The sequence below is a fragment of the Callionymus lyra genome, chromosome 19 (assembly GCF_982586985.1).
Source record: "Callionymus lyra chromosome 19, fCalLyr1.hap1.1, whole genome shotgun sequence".
NCBI lineage: Eukaryota > Metazoa > Chordata > Actinopteri > Syngnathiformes > Callionymidae > Callionymus > Callionymus lyra.
This window is the reverse complement of record NC_141836.1, coordinates 5447079-5464164: the sequence shown is the minus strand read 5'-3', so window position 1 is coordinate 5464164 and position 17086 is coordinate 5447079. Positions and strand designations below refer to the sequence as shown.

Here is a 17086-nt window from a genome sequence, read left to right as displayed (position 1 = left end):
TCCAGTACTTGACTCTGGTGTTGTGATACTGTAGTAACAAGTATATATATGTGTAGTATTGTCGAGTACTTGACTCTGGTGTTGTGATAGTGTAGTAACAAGTATATATGTGTAGTATTGTCGAGTACTTGACTCTGGTGTTGTGATACTGTAGTAACAAGTATATATGTGTAGTATTGTCCAGTACTTGACTCTGGTGTTGTGATACTGTAGTAACAAGTAAATATGTGTAGTATCGTCGAGTACTTGACTCTGGTGTTGTGATAGTGTAGTAACAAGTATATATGTGTAGTATTGTCGAGTACTTGACTCTGGTGTTGTGATACTGTAGTAACAAGTATATATGTGTAGTATTGTCCAGTACTTGACTCTGGTGTTGTGATACTGTAGTAACAAGTAAATATGTGTAGTATCGTCGAGTACTTGACTCTGGTGTTGTGATAGTGTAGTAACAAGTATATATGTGTAGTATTGTCGAGTACTTGACTCTGGTGTTGTGATACTGTAGTAACAAGTATATATGTGTAGTATTGTCCAGTACTTGACTCTGGTGTTGTGATACTGTAGTGACAAGTATATAGTTGTAGTATTGTCGAGTACTTAAAGTGACTCTGGTGTTGTAGTATTTACAGACAACATGACTCTTGACGAAGTCATAACTGCTTTCATTTGTTTTCAAACCAAAATATGTCCAAACATCAGCTTTAAAAGCTGCTGGAGTCACTGTATCCTCTCGTCCTCAGTCATCACCGTGATCTGGGAGGGTTTTTATTGTTCCTTTAGCTGCGGAGGACGTTATGACTGCCGCCATCTATAGGCCAGAAGTTTAATTGCAACACAAAAATGAACAAATGCAGTGAATCTGCTGAGGATTTCACCAAAGTAGTCCTGGAGAAACTCTGGACTTGAGTTCGTATCCATGGCTCGTGTGAGTCAGTGACTGCTTTATTCAAACCAACCTGTTTCTAATGAGCTGCATGTGAATAACAGCCTTGAACCCGAGGGTCCACTGCTCTGGAGCCCCTGCACGGATGTTCATGATCAGTGTGTATATGTGTTGATTATGACGGACTAATGTGATCATTTACTAATGATTCAAAGAACACCTGCGGTCGCGCTGACTCTGGACCAGTTTGAAACATGACTGTTCTTTTAGTCCTTAGAAATAGAAAACATAAACCTATCAACATGAGATAGAAAAACATACAACGTTGATTAAATACAAAGTACAAATATATATATATATATATATATATATATATATATATATATATATGATAAAAATATCAAATGATCCAAAAGTTTTTTTTTGATAAAAACATATAAAAATAAGTTTTTTAAACTACAAAAACATAATTTTGATGAAATACAGAGTACAAATAAAAATATATAAACATAAAAAATACATTTTTTTTATAAAATACAAAATAGAATCCAATTATGGTTTAAAATGAGTAGTAAAATATTATTTTAATAAAGTACAAACAATGTGTGTGTGTGTGTGTGTGTGTATATATATATATATATATATATATATATATATATATATATATACACATACACATGTTTAAGTTTGTTCCTGATCAAATAGAAAATACACTCATATATAAATATATCAAACAAATACTATCCTGATAAATAACAACAATACAAACATAGAATTTTGATAAAATACCATATTTATTCCATTAAATCTTGATAAGATGTAAAAAAACAAATCATTTTAAAATTAAAATAAAAGGAAATCTAATACATATACTGTATATATATATATATATATATATATATATATGCACATACTTTTTTTTCTGTGATTAAAGCATTTTTGTATTTTATATATACAAACACATACGTTTTAGTTTTATTCCTGATTAAATAGAAAATACACTCTTAAATATAAATATATCAAACAAGTACTATGCTGATAAATAACTAAATACAAACATAGAATTTTGATAAAATACAATAAATATATACAAAAGTACAATATTTATTTAATTAAATATTGATAAAGTTTCCGTGAATATCACATTTTTGTACTTTATACTGTACATGTAATATACAGTATATACACACACACGTTTGAGAGTATACAGTATATACACACACATGTATATATATATATATATATATAATCTTGATAAAAATACAATCTTTAAACAACTCCAGTGGTCATAATGCTTCAGCTGATTGTTATTCTGGCAGCGGATCTTATTTGTTATTTGTTTGGACTCAACATGGATGAAGTGACGAATCCCAGAAATATATTTGCCGGGAGAGCAAACGTGTCCATGGATTGATTATTCTTGTTTGCTCCTTCATAACCGAACTCTGCTGTTTGACGAGTGTGTTGATGAGCGTCGCGCTCCTGAATTATTCAGAGAAACAAGAGGAAAAAATGACACCAGTTCCTCTTAATAAATGCTCGTTTGTTCGACTCCTGCCGGCGTCTTGAAGGGAAAGTAATTAAGCAAAAGATCTTTTGTCTTCTGACTTTTCTTCTCTCGTCGCAGACATCTTCCTGAAAAGTTTCCCGGTGCTGCCGGCGGAGCTGAAGGACAAACTGCTGCTGGTCCGCGAGGAGGACGGAGGTCTGTCGGACGAGCACATCGCCTCCCTGAGGAGGTACATCTGTATGCATCCCGTCTCCACGGCAACCACCGGCCGGAGGAGAGACAAGTTCTCACTTTTCACCTCCAGACACCGGCGTGACTTTGTCGACCTTTATCGACAATCGCACCTTAACACATCGCGTTAGCCACGAAAAAGTTTTCATAATAATACAAAACAAGTATTGCTATAATAATTATTAAACAAGTCAAATGAAACATTAATATTTTCAGCTAAATGTGAAATTATACATTTTTTTTAATTAAAATTCTCAATTAAAATTTTAAAATGAAACATTTTTCATGAAATAGTTAATAATTACTTAACATTGATTATTTTAAATTAACTGTATTTGTCATATTAATTTAAATAAAGAGTTAAAATGTAATTTAAATAGAGAAAAGTAAATTAAAATTAAAAAAAGTTAAGTTAAAATAAATTATGCAACAAGTTCAAGAAGATAGTTTTAGATATAATATTAAACATTATACTAATAATTTGATGTGAAATTGTACATTTTTTTTAATAATAATTCTCCATTATCATTTTAAAATACACTTAAAATAAAACATTTTATTTCGATTTTTTTCTCATGAAAATATTATTATTTTTAATTAACTGTAATGGTAGAGTTACTTTAAATAACAAAAGTTAAAATGTATTTAAAATAGAGAAAAGTACATTAAAAAATATATATATGTTAATTAAGTAAAATTAATGCAACAAGTTCAAGGACTGAGTAAAAAAAACAACTATTATTTTTATATAAAAATATGTTTTTATATTATTAGAGAAAAAACTCTTGTTTGTGAGAATAATATAATATAGAAGTAATTTAAGATACAATATTAAAATAAATAAATATTAAATTGAAGTGTAGAATTGTTGATTTAGTCAAATTCATTTCAAATTAAAACTAAAATGTATTAATAAATCATACAAATAATTTATATAAATACTACTATATCAATAACAACAGAGTGAAATAATAAAATCCTTCCTTTTAATTTTAAAGTAAAATACGCACAAATTTGTCATTAAATGATTATTATTAGTTTTAAATTAACTGTAATTGTTGATTTACTTCAAATAACAAAACTACAAAAAACAATTAAAATAGAGAAAACTAAAATAAAAAATTTAAATTAAACAAGTTTAAGGAAAATATCTTTACCGAGCCTTTCAATATAGATGTTTTAATACTTTTAAATACTATTTAATGCTAATACTACGTTATTATTGTAAAATAATTGCAACCAAGCAGAAAAAAATGTAATATTTCAAATAAAAACAGGTAAAAAGTTGAAACAAAGTGTTTAAAGTTGATATAAAAAGTAATTTTAACTAAAGAAACTTGATATGAACAGTTTTCTAAAAGACCCTCCACGGAGCCACGTCACGTCTCGTAGGTAACCGGGAGGTTCCTCTGCCACGCCGTGCTCGTGTAAACTCCACACAGCAGCTGCCAGAACCGTTTACAAAGAGCGTCTTCGCTGTTGCAACTTTAATCCCGGGGTTTTCATTTGTGGGGACGTCACTGGTAGAGGTTTCTCTCACTGGGTCTCGCGGGAGAATCTTTATGAAATAGTCAGAGGATCGTGTTTCAAATGTTGCCGAATGTCAGGAAGTCCGGGTTCAAGCTGGGAGTCATGTGACACTTTTTGAAGATCCAAGTGGTCACGAGTTATTCAAGTTCAAGAGGTCACGAGTTGACATTCACAGGAACGTTCTTCAGTACAACAAGACGGCCTCATTAACTCTCACTAGTTAACAGGTTTATTTTTGAAGCAAAATTCACTGAAACAAGCCAGTTTTTAACTCCTTTATAAAGTTGCTCTGGAATCCGGGCGAACAAAAGGTTACGAGAGTCCATTTTAAGTCATTATGGCTTCACTCCTCCGCTTTGTTAGACTTCCGGGGTTGATGGTGGAGGTGACAAACAGTGATGTTTGACCAATCACATCAGAGTGGGCGTGGTTATGGTCAACAAGATTTTCATCTCCAGAAAATCAAGGTGTTTTCAGTAAAAACTTCTGACCGACGATCAACACGTGTTCCTCTCAGGTACGTGCCGACGCTGGAGGACGTGGAAATGTACAAATCCTACAAGGGGCCGGCGTCAGAACTGCACATCGTGGACCAGTACATGCTGGAGGTACTGACCCGTCACAAGCCTCAGTTAGATCTGGTTTGAAGTTTTTAAGATTTTTTAATCTTTACAAGACAAGATGATACATCAAACAAGACTCAATCTCAAATAAATGAAGTAAATACCTTTTAAATATTAGGACATTTAGAAAATATACTGTATTGTTGCCGTGTTTCAATCTTCTGCTCAGTTATGTTTCAGTATTTTATTAAGAAAATTATAGTCCAACACTCAACTATTCCAAATATCTTCATGAAAAGTACACACACGGACACAACAACACACGTTAAAAACAACAGCACAACATCACGCACAAAAAAACGTCCTTTAACTCTATGGTATTGAGAAGATGAAAAGCTACACAGCTACTACACACAAAACGACACAGCAACAACAATCAAAATTATACCACAACTACACACAAAGCTACACAGAAACTACACACAAAGCTACACACTTTCTACACAGCAACTACACACAAAGCTCCACGCCAACTACAAACAAAACATCAACTACAATCAAAACTGTACCACAAAGCTACACCACAACTACACACAAAGCTACACACCGACTACACACAAAACTACACTAGAATATTCACAGCATTTGTTCATTTTTGTTTTAAAATTAAACTTTCAGCCACTAGATGGCTGCAGTCGTTACGTCTTCTGCAGCTAAAGGAACAATGAAATCGTAGCGATGACTGAGGACAAGAGGATACAGTGGACTTCAGCAGCTTTTAAAGCTGATGTTGGACAAATTTTGGTTTAAAAAAAAAATGAAAGCAGTTACGACTTCGTCAAGAGTCAAGTACTGGACAATACTACACATATATACTTGTTACTACACTATCACTATACATCGTATTTTTGACCCTGTATTGATAGATTGCACAAACTTTTATGCTACAAACTTAAACATACAGACTCAACTAATCTTGTAAATTGATGTACTTTTTAAAAAAAAGTGTTATTTTCTTTCCATGTGAATCTCTACGATCACTCTTTCTTAATCTCCTGTCAAATCTTTATAGTTGGAAAACAAAAGCAAATGTTAGAAGATAATTTGCTTAACGACTTTTTGCTAATTTATGCTGAGGAATGTTTCAGCAAAATGATCAAACTCCTGCGTTTTCCTCCCAAAAAATGTCTCCATGACTCATCGTCCGGCCGCAACTTTTTTGTGCCATTAAAGAAAATCAATACATGAATTCACAGGCGTGACCTTTGGATCGGATCACGCTCGTCTGCTTTTAGAGTCTTAATTCAACTCTGCTTTAATCCTCCTGCGACGCCGTCTTTAAAATCATCCGTCGCCAGAAATCCTTCTTAAAAGATCCGGATCATCCGTGAGATACTCAGAGAAAGTTCTGGTGAAGAATGATAAGAATTCGGGTTCGAGTTAAAGACAAAAATGTAAGTCAATACTAATGCAGCGACCGGTGCTAACTTGTCTTCGCCCTTATCTTCGTCCAAAAATACACTTAAAAACATCCAAACACATCTAGTGTGCGACGTCCCTCTAGTGTGCAACGTCCCTCTAGTGTGTAACGTCCCTCTATGTGTGCAACGTCCCTCTAGTGTGTGCAACGTCCCTCTAGTGTGCAACGTCCCTTTAGTGTGCAACGTCCCTCTAGTGTGCAACGTCCCTCTAGTGTGCAACGTCCCTCTAGTGTGCAACGTCCCTCTAGTGTGTAACGTCCCTCTATGTGTGCAACGTCCCTCTATGTGTCCAACGTCCCTCTAGTGTGCAACGTCCCTCTATGTGTGCAACGTCCCTCTAGTGTGCAATGTCCCTCTAGTGTGCAACGTCCCTCTAGTGTGCAACGTCCCTCTAGTGTGCAACGTCCCTCTAGTGTGTAACGTCCCTCTATGTGTGCAACGTCCCTCTATGTGTGCAACGTCCCTCTAGTGTGCAACGTCCCTCTATGTGTGCAACGTCCCTCTAGTGTGCAACATCCCTCTAGTGTGCAACTTCCCTCTAGTGTGCAACGTCCCTCTAGTGTGCAACGTCCCTCTATGTGTGCAACGTCCCTCTAGTGTGCAACGTCCCTCTATGTGTGCAACGTCCCTCTAGTGTGCAACGTCCCTCTAGTGTGCAACGTCCCTCTAGTGTGCAACGTCCCTCTAGTGTGTAACGTCCCTCTATGTGTGCAACGTCCCTCTATGTGTGCAACGTCCCTCTAGTGTGCAACGTCCCTCTATGTGTGCAACGTCCCTCTATGTGTGCAACGTCCCTCTAGTGTGCAATGTCCCTCTAGTGTGCAACGTCCCTCTAGTGTGCAACGTCCCTCTAGTGTGTAACGTCCCTCTAGTGTGCAACGTCCCTCTATGTGTGCAACGTCCCTCTATGTGTGCAACGTCCCTCTAGTGTGCAACGTCCCTCTAGTGTGCAACGTCCCTTTAGTGTGTAACGTCCCTCTATGAGTGCAACGTCCCTCTAGTGTGCAACGTCCCTCTAGTGTGCAACGTCCCTCTATGTGTGCAACGTCCCTCTATGTGTGCAACGTCCCTCTAGTGTGTAACGTCCCTCTAGTGTGCAACGTCCCTCTAGTGTGCAACGTCCCTCTAGTGTGCAACGTCCCTCTACTGTGCAACGTCCCTCTACTGTGCAACGTCCCTCTAGTGTGCAACGTCCCTCTTGAGTCCAACGTCCCTCTAGTGTGCAACGTCCCTCTAGTGTGCAACGTCCCTCTAGTGTGCAACGTCCCTCTAGTGTGCAACGTCCCTCTTGAGTGCAACGTCCCTCTAGTGTGCAACGTCCCTCTAGTGTGCAACGTCCCTCTAGTGTGCAACGTCCCTCTAGTGTGTAACTTCCCTCTTGAGTCCAACGTCCCTCTAGTGTGCAACGTCCCTCTAGTGTGCAACGTCCCTCTAGTGTGCAACGTCCCTCTAGTGTGTAACGTCCCTCTTGAGTCCAACGTCCCTCTAGTGTGCAACGTCCCTCTAGTGTGCAAAGTCCCTCTAGTGTGTAACGTCCCTCTTGAGTCCAACGTCCCTCTAGTGTGCAACGTCCCTCTTGAGTCCAACGTCCCTCTAGTGTGCAACGTCCCTCTAGTGTGCAACATCCCTCTAGTGTGCAACGTCCCTCTAGTGTGCAAAGTCCCTCTAGTGTGTAACGTCCCTCTTGAGTCCAACGTCCCTCTAGTGTCTAACGTCCCTCTAGTGTCGCAGCCTCGAAACTTGTTGGTAGCAGAAGCCAAAAAGCTAACATGCTACGTAGGACTGTGGTATGTCCCAAATCACTTAGTATTTGGAGTACACAAGTGTGAAAATGTAGTGCGCAATGCATACACAATTGAGTGCGGATCGATGGAAACTTTCCACCCTCAGCAACCATCATCTTAGTGACATAGATGACGCTAAAAAGAAGCTACGTCACAGATGACGCGTCCTCAGAGCAGATACTGACGTAAAACACTTATTTTACCACAAAACAACACAACAACAGTAATAAGTTAAAAGTGCTGTCAAGTGTCCACAATAGTGTCCAACGACTGGTTGCTATCAGCGTTAAAAAGTAGTAGAAGAAGAAACTGTGGAGTCATTTCCGGTTAGTGTGTAGCGCCAGAGTTTGATTTGAGACAGTACTACACGTCGTAAGTAAGTGCACTGCTACAGTGTACTGCAGAGCAGGTTTCAGGGACGATGTAAGAAAGTCGACAGTTTCGTGTCTAAGAATTTGTCTTCCGTCCACTTCCTGGTCATAATGGTGACTCCGACTGTTGCAGATGTGCCTGATCCCGTACCTGAGCACACAACTGGACCTGCTGCTGACGCTGCGAGAGCTTCCTGTGGGCGTGAAGGACCTGCAGCCGGTGAGTGACGCCGGAGAAGCTTTTATCTTTCAGTAGTTGTGAGTCTTTAAGCGGCGAAGCATCACATGCACTTAGAGACACTTTGTTTCATTTGTCGCCGAGAAGACGCGTTTATAACAAATCAGCAGCAATAATTTGGAAGTGGTGTGCACAGTATCTTCTTCAGTGTGTGTGAGTGTGAGTGTGTGTGTGTGAGTGTATGTGTGTGTGTGTGGCTGCTGCCTGATTTATGGATTCAATCAGAGTCATTAAAGCTCCTTCAAAACACTCCAGACTGAAAACGGAAGCAGAAATAAAAATGTTCTTCAAGCTTTTTTTCTCACAGCAGATAAAACGCACAACATCATTTCACTGCGACGCTCGAGCAGCTAAAGTTGAACCACAAACTTCAATCGTCAACACAAAGCACTTCAATATGTTGGTTTGTCTCACACACACAGACACTCTACATACTAAACTACACACTTAACTGCACAGCAACTCCACACCAAACTACACAGCAACTCCACACCAAACTCCACAGAAACTACACACCAAGCTCCACAGAAACTCCACACTAAACTATACAGTAAATACACACTTAACTGCACAGCAACTCCACACCAAACTCCACACCAAACTACAGAACAACTCCAAACTAACCTCCACACTAAACTACACGGCAACTATACAGCAACAACACACTAAACTACAGAGCAACTACACACCAAACTACAGAGCAACTACACACCAAACTACAGAGCAACTCCACACCAAACTACAGAGCAACTACACACCAAACTACACAGCAACTCCACACCAAACTACACAGCAACTCCACACCAAACTACACAGCAACTCCACACCAAACTCCACAGAAAACTACACACTTAACTTCACACTAAACTACACAGCAACAACAAACACATGTACACAGCAACTACACACATGTACACAAAACTACACAGCAACTACACACAAAACTACACAGCAACTTCACACTAAACTACACAGCAATTACACACCAAACTACACAGCAACTCCACACCAAACTCCACACCAAACTCCACACCAAGCTCCACAGCAACTCCACACTAAACTATACAGTAAATACACACCAAACTTCACAGCAACTCCACACCAAACTCCACAGCAACTATACATCAACTTCACACTAAACTACACAGCAATTACACACCAAACTACACAGCAACTCCACACCAAACTCCACAGCAACTACACACCAAACTTCACAGCAACTCCACACCAAACTCCACACCAACTATACATCAACTTCACACTCAACTACACACTAAAATACACAGCAACAACAAACGAATGTACACAGCAACTACACACGAAAGTACACACAAATGTACACAAAACTATACAGCAACTCCACACTAAACTACACAGCAACTCCATACAAAACTACAGAGCAACTACACACCAAACTTCAGAGCAACTACACACCAAACTTCAGAGCAACTCCACACCAAACTACAGAGCAACTCCACACCAAACTACACAGCAACTCCACACCAAACTACACAGCAACTCCACACCAAACTCCACAGCAACTCCACACCAAACTCCACAGAAAACTACACACTAAACTACACAGCAACAACAAACACATGTACACAGCAACTACACACATGTACACAAAACTACACAGCAACTACACACAAAACTACACAGCAGCTACACACAAAACTACACAGCAATTACACACTAAACTACACAGCAATTACACACAAAACTACACAGCAACTCCACACTAACTCCACAGCAACTACACACCAAACTCCACAGCAACTCCACACTAAACTATACAGTAAATACACACCAAACTTCACAGCAACTCCACACCAAACTCCACAGCAACTATACATCAACTACACACTAAACTACACACTAAACTACACAGCAACAACAAACAAATGTACACAGCAACTACACACGAAAGTACACACAAATGTACACAAAACTATACAGCAACTCCACACTAAACTACACAGCAACTACATACAAAACTACAGAGCAACTACACACCAAACTTCAGAGCAACTACACACCAAACTCCACAGCAACTCCAGACCAAACTCCACAGCAACTCCACACTAAACTACACAGAAAACTACACAGCAACAACAAACAAATGTACACAGCAACTACACATGAAACTACACACAAAACTACACAAACTACACATGAAACTACAAACAAATGTACACAAAGCTACACAGCAACTACACACAAAACTACACAGCAACTACACACTAAACTACACAGTAACTCCACACGCAACTCCACATCAACTTCACACAAAAATATACACTTAACTACACAGTAACTACACACTAAACTACACAACAAAAACAAACAAATGTACACAGCAACTACACACGAAACTAAACACAAATGTACACAGCAACTTCACACTAAACTACACAGCAACTACCCAGCAACTTCACAATAAGCTACACACTGAACTACACAGCAACTACACACAAATGTACACAGAAACTACACACTAAACTACACAGCAACTACACACCTTTCACTATAAAGCAGTTCCTGGACGATGGTGAGTCTCTTGTGCAGGATTATTGTTTATCGTCTTCAGGCTGGAGGGTAAGAAGTTATTGCACGAGTCGAACCTGTCACAACACTTTCTTTCTTCCATCTTTTATGTACGTTTTCACAGGAATCCCTGCAGCTGCTCCAGGGTCTGTCCGAGCAGCAGGAGAGTCACTGTAATATAGATCGTCTGAAGACCAGAACCACGGAGAGTTCTTTAGTCGTGGTGTCGGCCAGAAACGAACCACTGGAGGTTCATAAGAAAACCTGCTGCTCCGTCCACTGCTGCGTTTTTCTCCAGAATGGAATAAATTGCCTCGATCACGATCCATATTCAGCAGGATGTGTTTCTGTCGGGAGACGCCGAGATATCCTCTGGAGATTCCCTGACTCGGCACGATTGCATCGCAAATAACCATGCAGGCCGACAACAAGGCCCTGATTATTCCATCCATGAGGTCAAAGGAGGTTCTTCTCAGAGGATCCTTCCTTTATAATGTAAAACACGGAGGAGTTATTTTGGTCGGCGTGTTGACTCGGAGAGGGAAAAAAAAAAAGCCTTCAACCCTTAAATCCCTGTTTGTCTCTGCAGCTGATTAACCAGAAGATCAGGATGTGCTCGCAGCTGCTCGACTGCGGCGCCTTCGTGCTCGTGCTGCACTACCTGCTCGCCATCGGGAACTGCCTGAACGAGGGCGCCGGCAAGGGGAAGGCCAGAGGGTTCCGTCTGTCCTCGCTGACCAAAGTACGTGTGGGTCGAACCCCTTCGAGTGGAACCTCTCGGTTCATGTACACGAGCCGCGGTGACATTTGTGCAGTTTATAGATTCATCTCGTGTAAATATTCCGTCTGCAAACTGTCAAAGTCAAAATACTGTAGTGAGAAAAATGAAGTATCTCAAAAGTAAGTGAAAACTCCTCGTTGCAATTATGAGGTTCCATCCCTCTCAACAACCCTTCCGGTGACCCGAACAGCTCCCATAATGCTTTGCCGCCCAGCCAACCAATCACAGCTGTCCATAACTTTGACAAAACAACATATACACAGAATTTAAATACAGTATAGTAGCCACCAATCTGGCGTGACTAAATAGAGCAGTGTGTAGAAAGGCATCATGGGATTTCAGGCGCCGTAGTATTACTCCATGTGGCTCCGTAGTATTACTCCGCGAGGCGTTGCAGTATTACTCCACTAGTTGCAGTAGTATTACTCCGCGAGGCGCTGTAGTATTATTCCACTTGTTCGCAATAGTATTTCTCTGCAAGGCGTAGTATTATTCCACTTGTCGCAGTAGTATTACTCCTCATGTCGCAATAGTATTACTCCCCATGTCGCTGTAGTATTACTCCGTGAGGCATTGTAGTATTATTCTACTTGTCGCAGTAGTATTACTCCCCATGTCGCAGTAGTATTACTCCACTTGTCGCAGTAGTATTACTCCCCATGTCGCTGTAGTATTACTCCGCGAGGCATTGTAGTATTATTCTACTTGTCGCAGTAGTATTACTCCCCATATCGCTGTAGTATTACTCCACTTGTCACAGTAGTATTACTCCCCATGTCGCTGTAGTATTACTCCGCGAGGCATTGTAGTATTATTCTACTTGTCGCAGTAGTATTACTCCCCATGTCGCTGTACTATTACTCCACTTGTCGCAGTAGTATTACTCCCCATGTCGCTGTAGTATTACTCCGCGAGGCATTGTAGTATTATTCTACTTGTCGCAGTAGTATTACTCCCCATGTCGCTGTAGTATTACTCCACTTGTCGCAGTAGTATTACTCCCCATGTCGCAGTAGTATTACTCCGCGAGGCATTGTAGTATTATTCTACTTGTCGCAGTAGTATTACTCCCCATGTCGCTGTACTATTACTCCACTTGTCGCAGTAGTATTACTCCCCATGTCGCTGTAGTATTACTCCGCGAGGCATTGTAGTATTATTCTACTTGTCGCAGTAGTATTACTCCCCATGTCGCTGTAGTATTACTCCACTTGTCGCAGTAGTATTACTCCCCATGTCGCAGTAGTATTACTCCGCGAGGCATTGTAGTATTATTCTACTTGTCGCAGTAGTATTACTCCCCATGTCGCTGTAGTATTACTCCACTTGTCGCAGTAGTATTACTCCCCATGTCGCTGTAGTATTACTCCGCGAGGCATTGTAGTATTATTCTACTTGTCGCAGTAGTATTACTCCCCATGTCGCTGTAGTAATACTCCACTTGTCGCAGTAGTATTACTCCCCATGTCGCTGTAGTATTACTCAGCGAGGCATTGTAGTATTATTCTACTTGTCGCAGTAGTATTACTCCCCATGTCGCTGTAGTATTACTCCACTTGTCGCAGTAGTATTACTCCCCATGTCGCAGTAGTATTACTCCCCATGTTGCTGTATTATTACGACACTAGTCCCTGTAGTATTACTTTGCGAGGCTTCGTAGTATTAACCCACGAGTTGCTGTAGTATTACTCCACGATATCATTTTAAACGACGGGTGGAAGTGAAGTCTGTCCATCAGAACCGTGTATTTCTCTCTTGATCCTGCAGAGAGTGAATGAATGTGTAATGACCGAAGACTCTGTGATTCACTCTCAGACCCCCTAACGCGGTGATAGACGCTCGTCCTCGCACAACCAAGGCTTGTTTACCAATTTGAGTTGCGGGGCCCGTCCTCCGAGGAGCCGGTCCACGAGTATCGATGCGGGGAGTTAAAAATAAAGAATCCCAGATAACCTCGGCTCTTCCCTGCAACTCATTAGTTTGATGAGAGTCTGTCTGAAGCGGCAACACTTGACTCGCCTTAATGGGGCCACGCCTCCCAGGGAACCGCGGGGCCTCGGCTTCATTAAGGCGAGCGCAGGACGTTTTATGTTCCTGCAACACCGGCCCTTAGAGCTCCCCAGCGGGGCCACGACGACGCCGAACAAGGGGCTGAAATTGCGTTGGAGAGGAAAGTGGGTATCAAGACTGAAGCAATAAAGTCTAGCAGGTGAACACGAGTGAATATTTACAAGCTTTTCTGAAGCATCGGGGCTTGTTGTGGAGCTTCTTTTTCACTTGTACAGAACTCAAAGATGATTATTTTACTGTAAATACAAAACGTCATAAATAGGAGTTTTTAATCGGCAGAATACGACTATATAATATGTATTACAATACAGGGGCAACTATACTATATATCGTGATACTGTAGTAACAAGTATATATGTGTAGTATTGTCCAGTACTTGACTCTGGTGTTGCAAAATTTACAGACCACATGAATCTTGACAAAGTCGTAACTGCTTTCAAACGTTTTTTTTTTGTTGTTTTTTTTAAACCAAAATATGTCCAAACATCAGCTTTAAAAGCTGCTGGAGTTGACTGTATCCTCTTGTCCTCAGTTATCGGCGTGGTCCTAGATGTTTTTTTTTATTGTTTATTTAGCTGCGGAGGACGTAATGACTGCTGCCTTCTAGTGTCCGGAGGTTTTATTGCAACACAAAAATGAACAAATGCTGTAAATGGATTAATTATGAATAAAAAACAATAATACTAGAAGTTTTTAAATCGGAAAGAATCCGGCGATAAAAAAATGTATCACGATACAGGGTCAACAATACGATATATAGTGATAGTGTAGTAACAAGAATATATGTGTAGTATTGTGGAGTACTCGACTCTGGTGTTGTGATACTGTAGTAACAAGTATATATGTGTAGTATTGTCGAGTACTTGACTCTGGTATTGTAATACTGTAGTAACAAGTATATGTGTGTAGTATTGTCGAGTACTTGACTCTGGTGTTGTAGTATTTACAGACCACATGACTCTTGACAAAGTCGTAACTGATTTCATTTGTTTTCAAACCAAAATATGTCCAAACATCAGCTTTAAAAGCTGCTGGAGTCCCTGTATCCTCTTGTCCTCAGTTATCGCCGTGGTCCTAGATGGTTTTTCTTATTGTTTATTTAGCTGCGGAGGACGTAATGACTGCTGCCTTCTAGTGTCCGGAGGTTTTATTGCAACACAAAAATGAACAAATGCTGTAAATGGATTAATTATGAATAAAAAACAATAATACTAGAAGTTTTTAAATCGGAAAGAATCCGGCGATAAAAAAATGTATCACGATACAGGGTCAACAATACGATATATAGTGATAGTGTAGTAACAAGAATATATGTGTAGTATTGTGGAGTACTCGACTCTGGTGTTGTGATACTGTAGTAACAAGTATATATGTGTAGTATTGTCGAGTACTTGACTCTGGTATTGTAATACTGTAGTAACAAGTATATGTGTGTAGTATTGTCGAGTACTTGACTCTGGTATTGTAATACTGTAGTAACAAGTATATATGTGTAGTATTGTCGAGTACTTGACTCTGGTATTGTAATACTGTAGTAACAAGTATATGTGTGTAGTATTGTCGAGTACTTGACTCTGGTATTGTAATACTGTAGTAACAAGTATATATGTGTAGTATTGTCGAGTACTTGACTCTGGTATTGTAATACTGTAGTAACAAGGATATATGTGTAGTATTGTCCAGTACTTGACTCTGGTGTTGTAGTATTTACAGACCACATGACTCTCATCCTCAGCCACAAAATAACTGCTAAAGCAGAGGTTTAATTTCAACACAAAAATGAAAAATTGTGTGAATAATTAAAATACAAAATTGAATAATTGTATTTTTAAAAATACTTTTAAAACGTGAACTGTAAAATGAAAATGAAAACTTTATTGACTAAAAATCTTTTAGTCAATAAAGTGCTGTCGAATGTTGAATCACGAAAAACAGTCTATATTATCCGCTCGAGGATCCGTCCTTGAACCTGGTTCTTCTCTGTAGGATCAAGGGGTCACTCAACAGTTCAGTAAAACAAGTCTTTGTGAGTTTCCTTCATTCAGCCTCACATGTAGGAACATAAACATCCGAGAAGAAGCAACATGTTGTCCTGAACACACCGGCGTCCATTGTTCGCTCGGCCTTCGACGGCGTGTTCGTGCCTCGTGTGTTTGCTCGTCTTTGTGTTCGCTCGACATCATAATCCGACGATGTTCGTCTTCCAACAGCTCTCGCAGCTCCGCGGGAGGGACAAGTTCACCTTGCTGGACGCCCTTGTGGAGCAGATCATGTTGCACGAGCCGGGCCTCGCCGCCTTTACTCAGGAGCTGGCGGAATTTGAAACCGTCCCGGGAGGTATTTGTTGATCCAGATTCTGATTCAAAACCCGTAAGATCTCTGCTGAAATGTCCGTCTCTTCTTCCCTTCTTGGTCAGCTTCCATCAAAGGCCTGACCGCAGAGGTGGACGGTGAGTTTCTACTACGAGGAAAAGTGTGAAAGTGCTGAGGTTTTTAGATGCTTCAAGGTCGACTAACCTTCCTGACTCACTCACGTCTTTTGACCATGTTTTGAACGCATCACTTTATGAAGTTGCTCTGTAATCTGGGCGAACGAGAGGTTACGAGAGTCCATCCGGTCCTCCAGCCGGCCCGTAATCACGCCCCGCTTTGTTTACACAACGAGTCCCTCGGAGTACGTCCACGCTTGACCAATCACAGCAGAGTGGGCGTGGTTATGGTCAACAAAATTTCATAACTATACGATATATAGTGATACTGTAGGAACCAGTACTGTATATATGTGTAGTATTTTCATTTGTTTTGAAACCAAAATATGTCCAAACATCAGCTTTAAAAAGCTGCTGGAGTCACTGTATCCTCTCGTCCTCAGTCATCGATGGGATTAAATCGTTCCTTTAGCTGCAGAGGATGTTATGACTACTGCCATCTATTGGCTGGAAGTGTTATTGCAACACAAAAATGAACAAACTATATTTTCACATTAAATGTAGATTTAAACTTTTTTTTTTTACACACAATTTATTGAAATATAAACCACAAAAACAAAGTGTTTTTAAAAATACGAAAACGTTTTAACTGTGTCCACATGATG

The 17086-nt window shown here is 40.0% G+C and overlaps 1 protein-coding gene across 1 annotated transcript in view; it reads left to right on the top strand.

The window, feature by feature from the left end:
* Positions 1-17086, top strand: part of LOC148059110 (uncharacterized) — a 35503-nt gene that overhangs the window by 11094 nt on the left and 7323 nt on the right. The window contains exons 9-14 of the mRNA XM_087781510.1: positions 2514-2625; positions 4675-4765; positions 8490-8576; positions 11731-11883; positions 16203-16329; positions 16410-16442. Coding sequence (XP_087637636.1) covers positions 2514-2625; positions 4675-4765; positions 8490-8576; positions 11731-11883; positions 16203-16329; positions 16410-16442 — 603 coding nt within the window. The remainder of the gene's footprint in view (positions 1-2513; positions 2626-4674; positions 4766-8489; positions 8577-11730; positions 11884-16202; positions 16330-16409; positions 16443-17086) is intronic.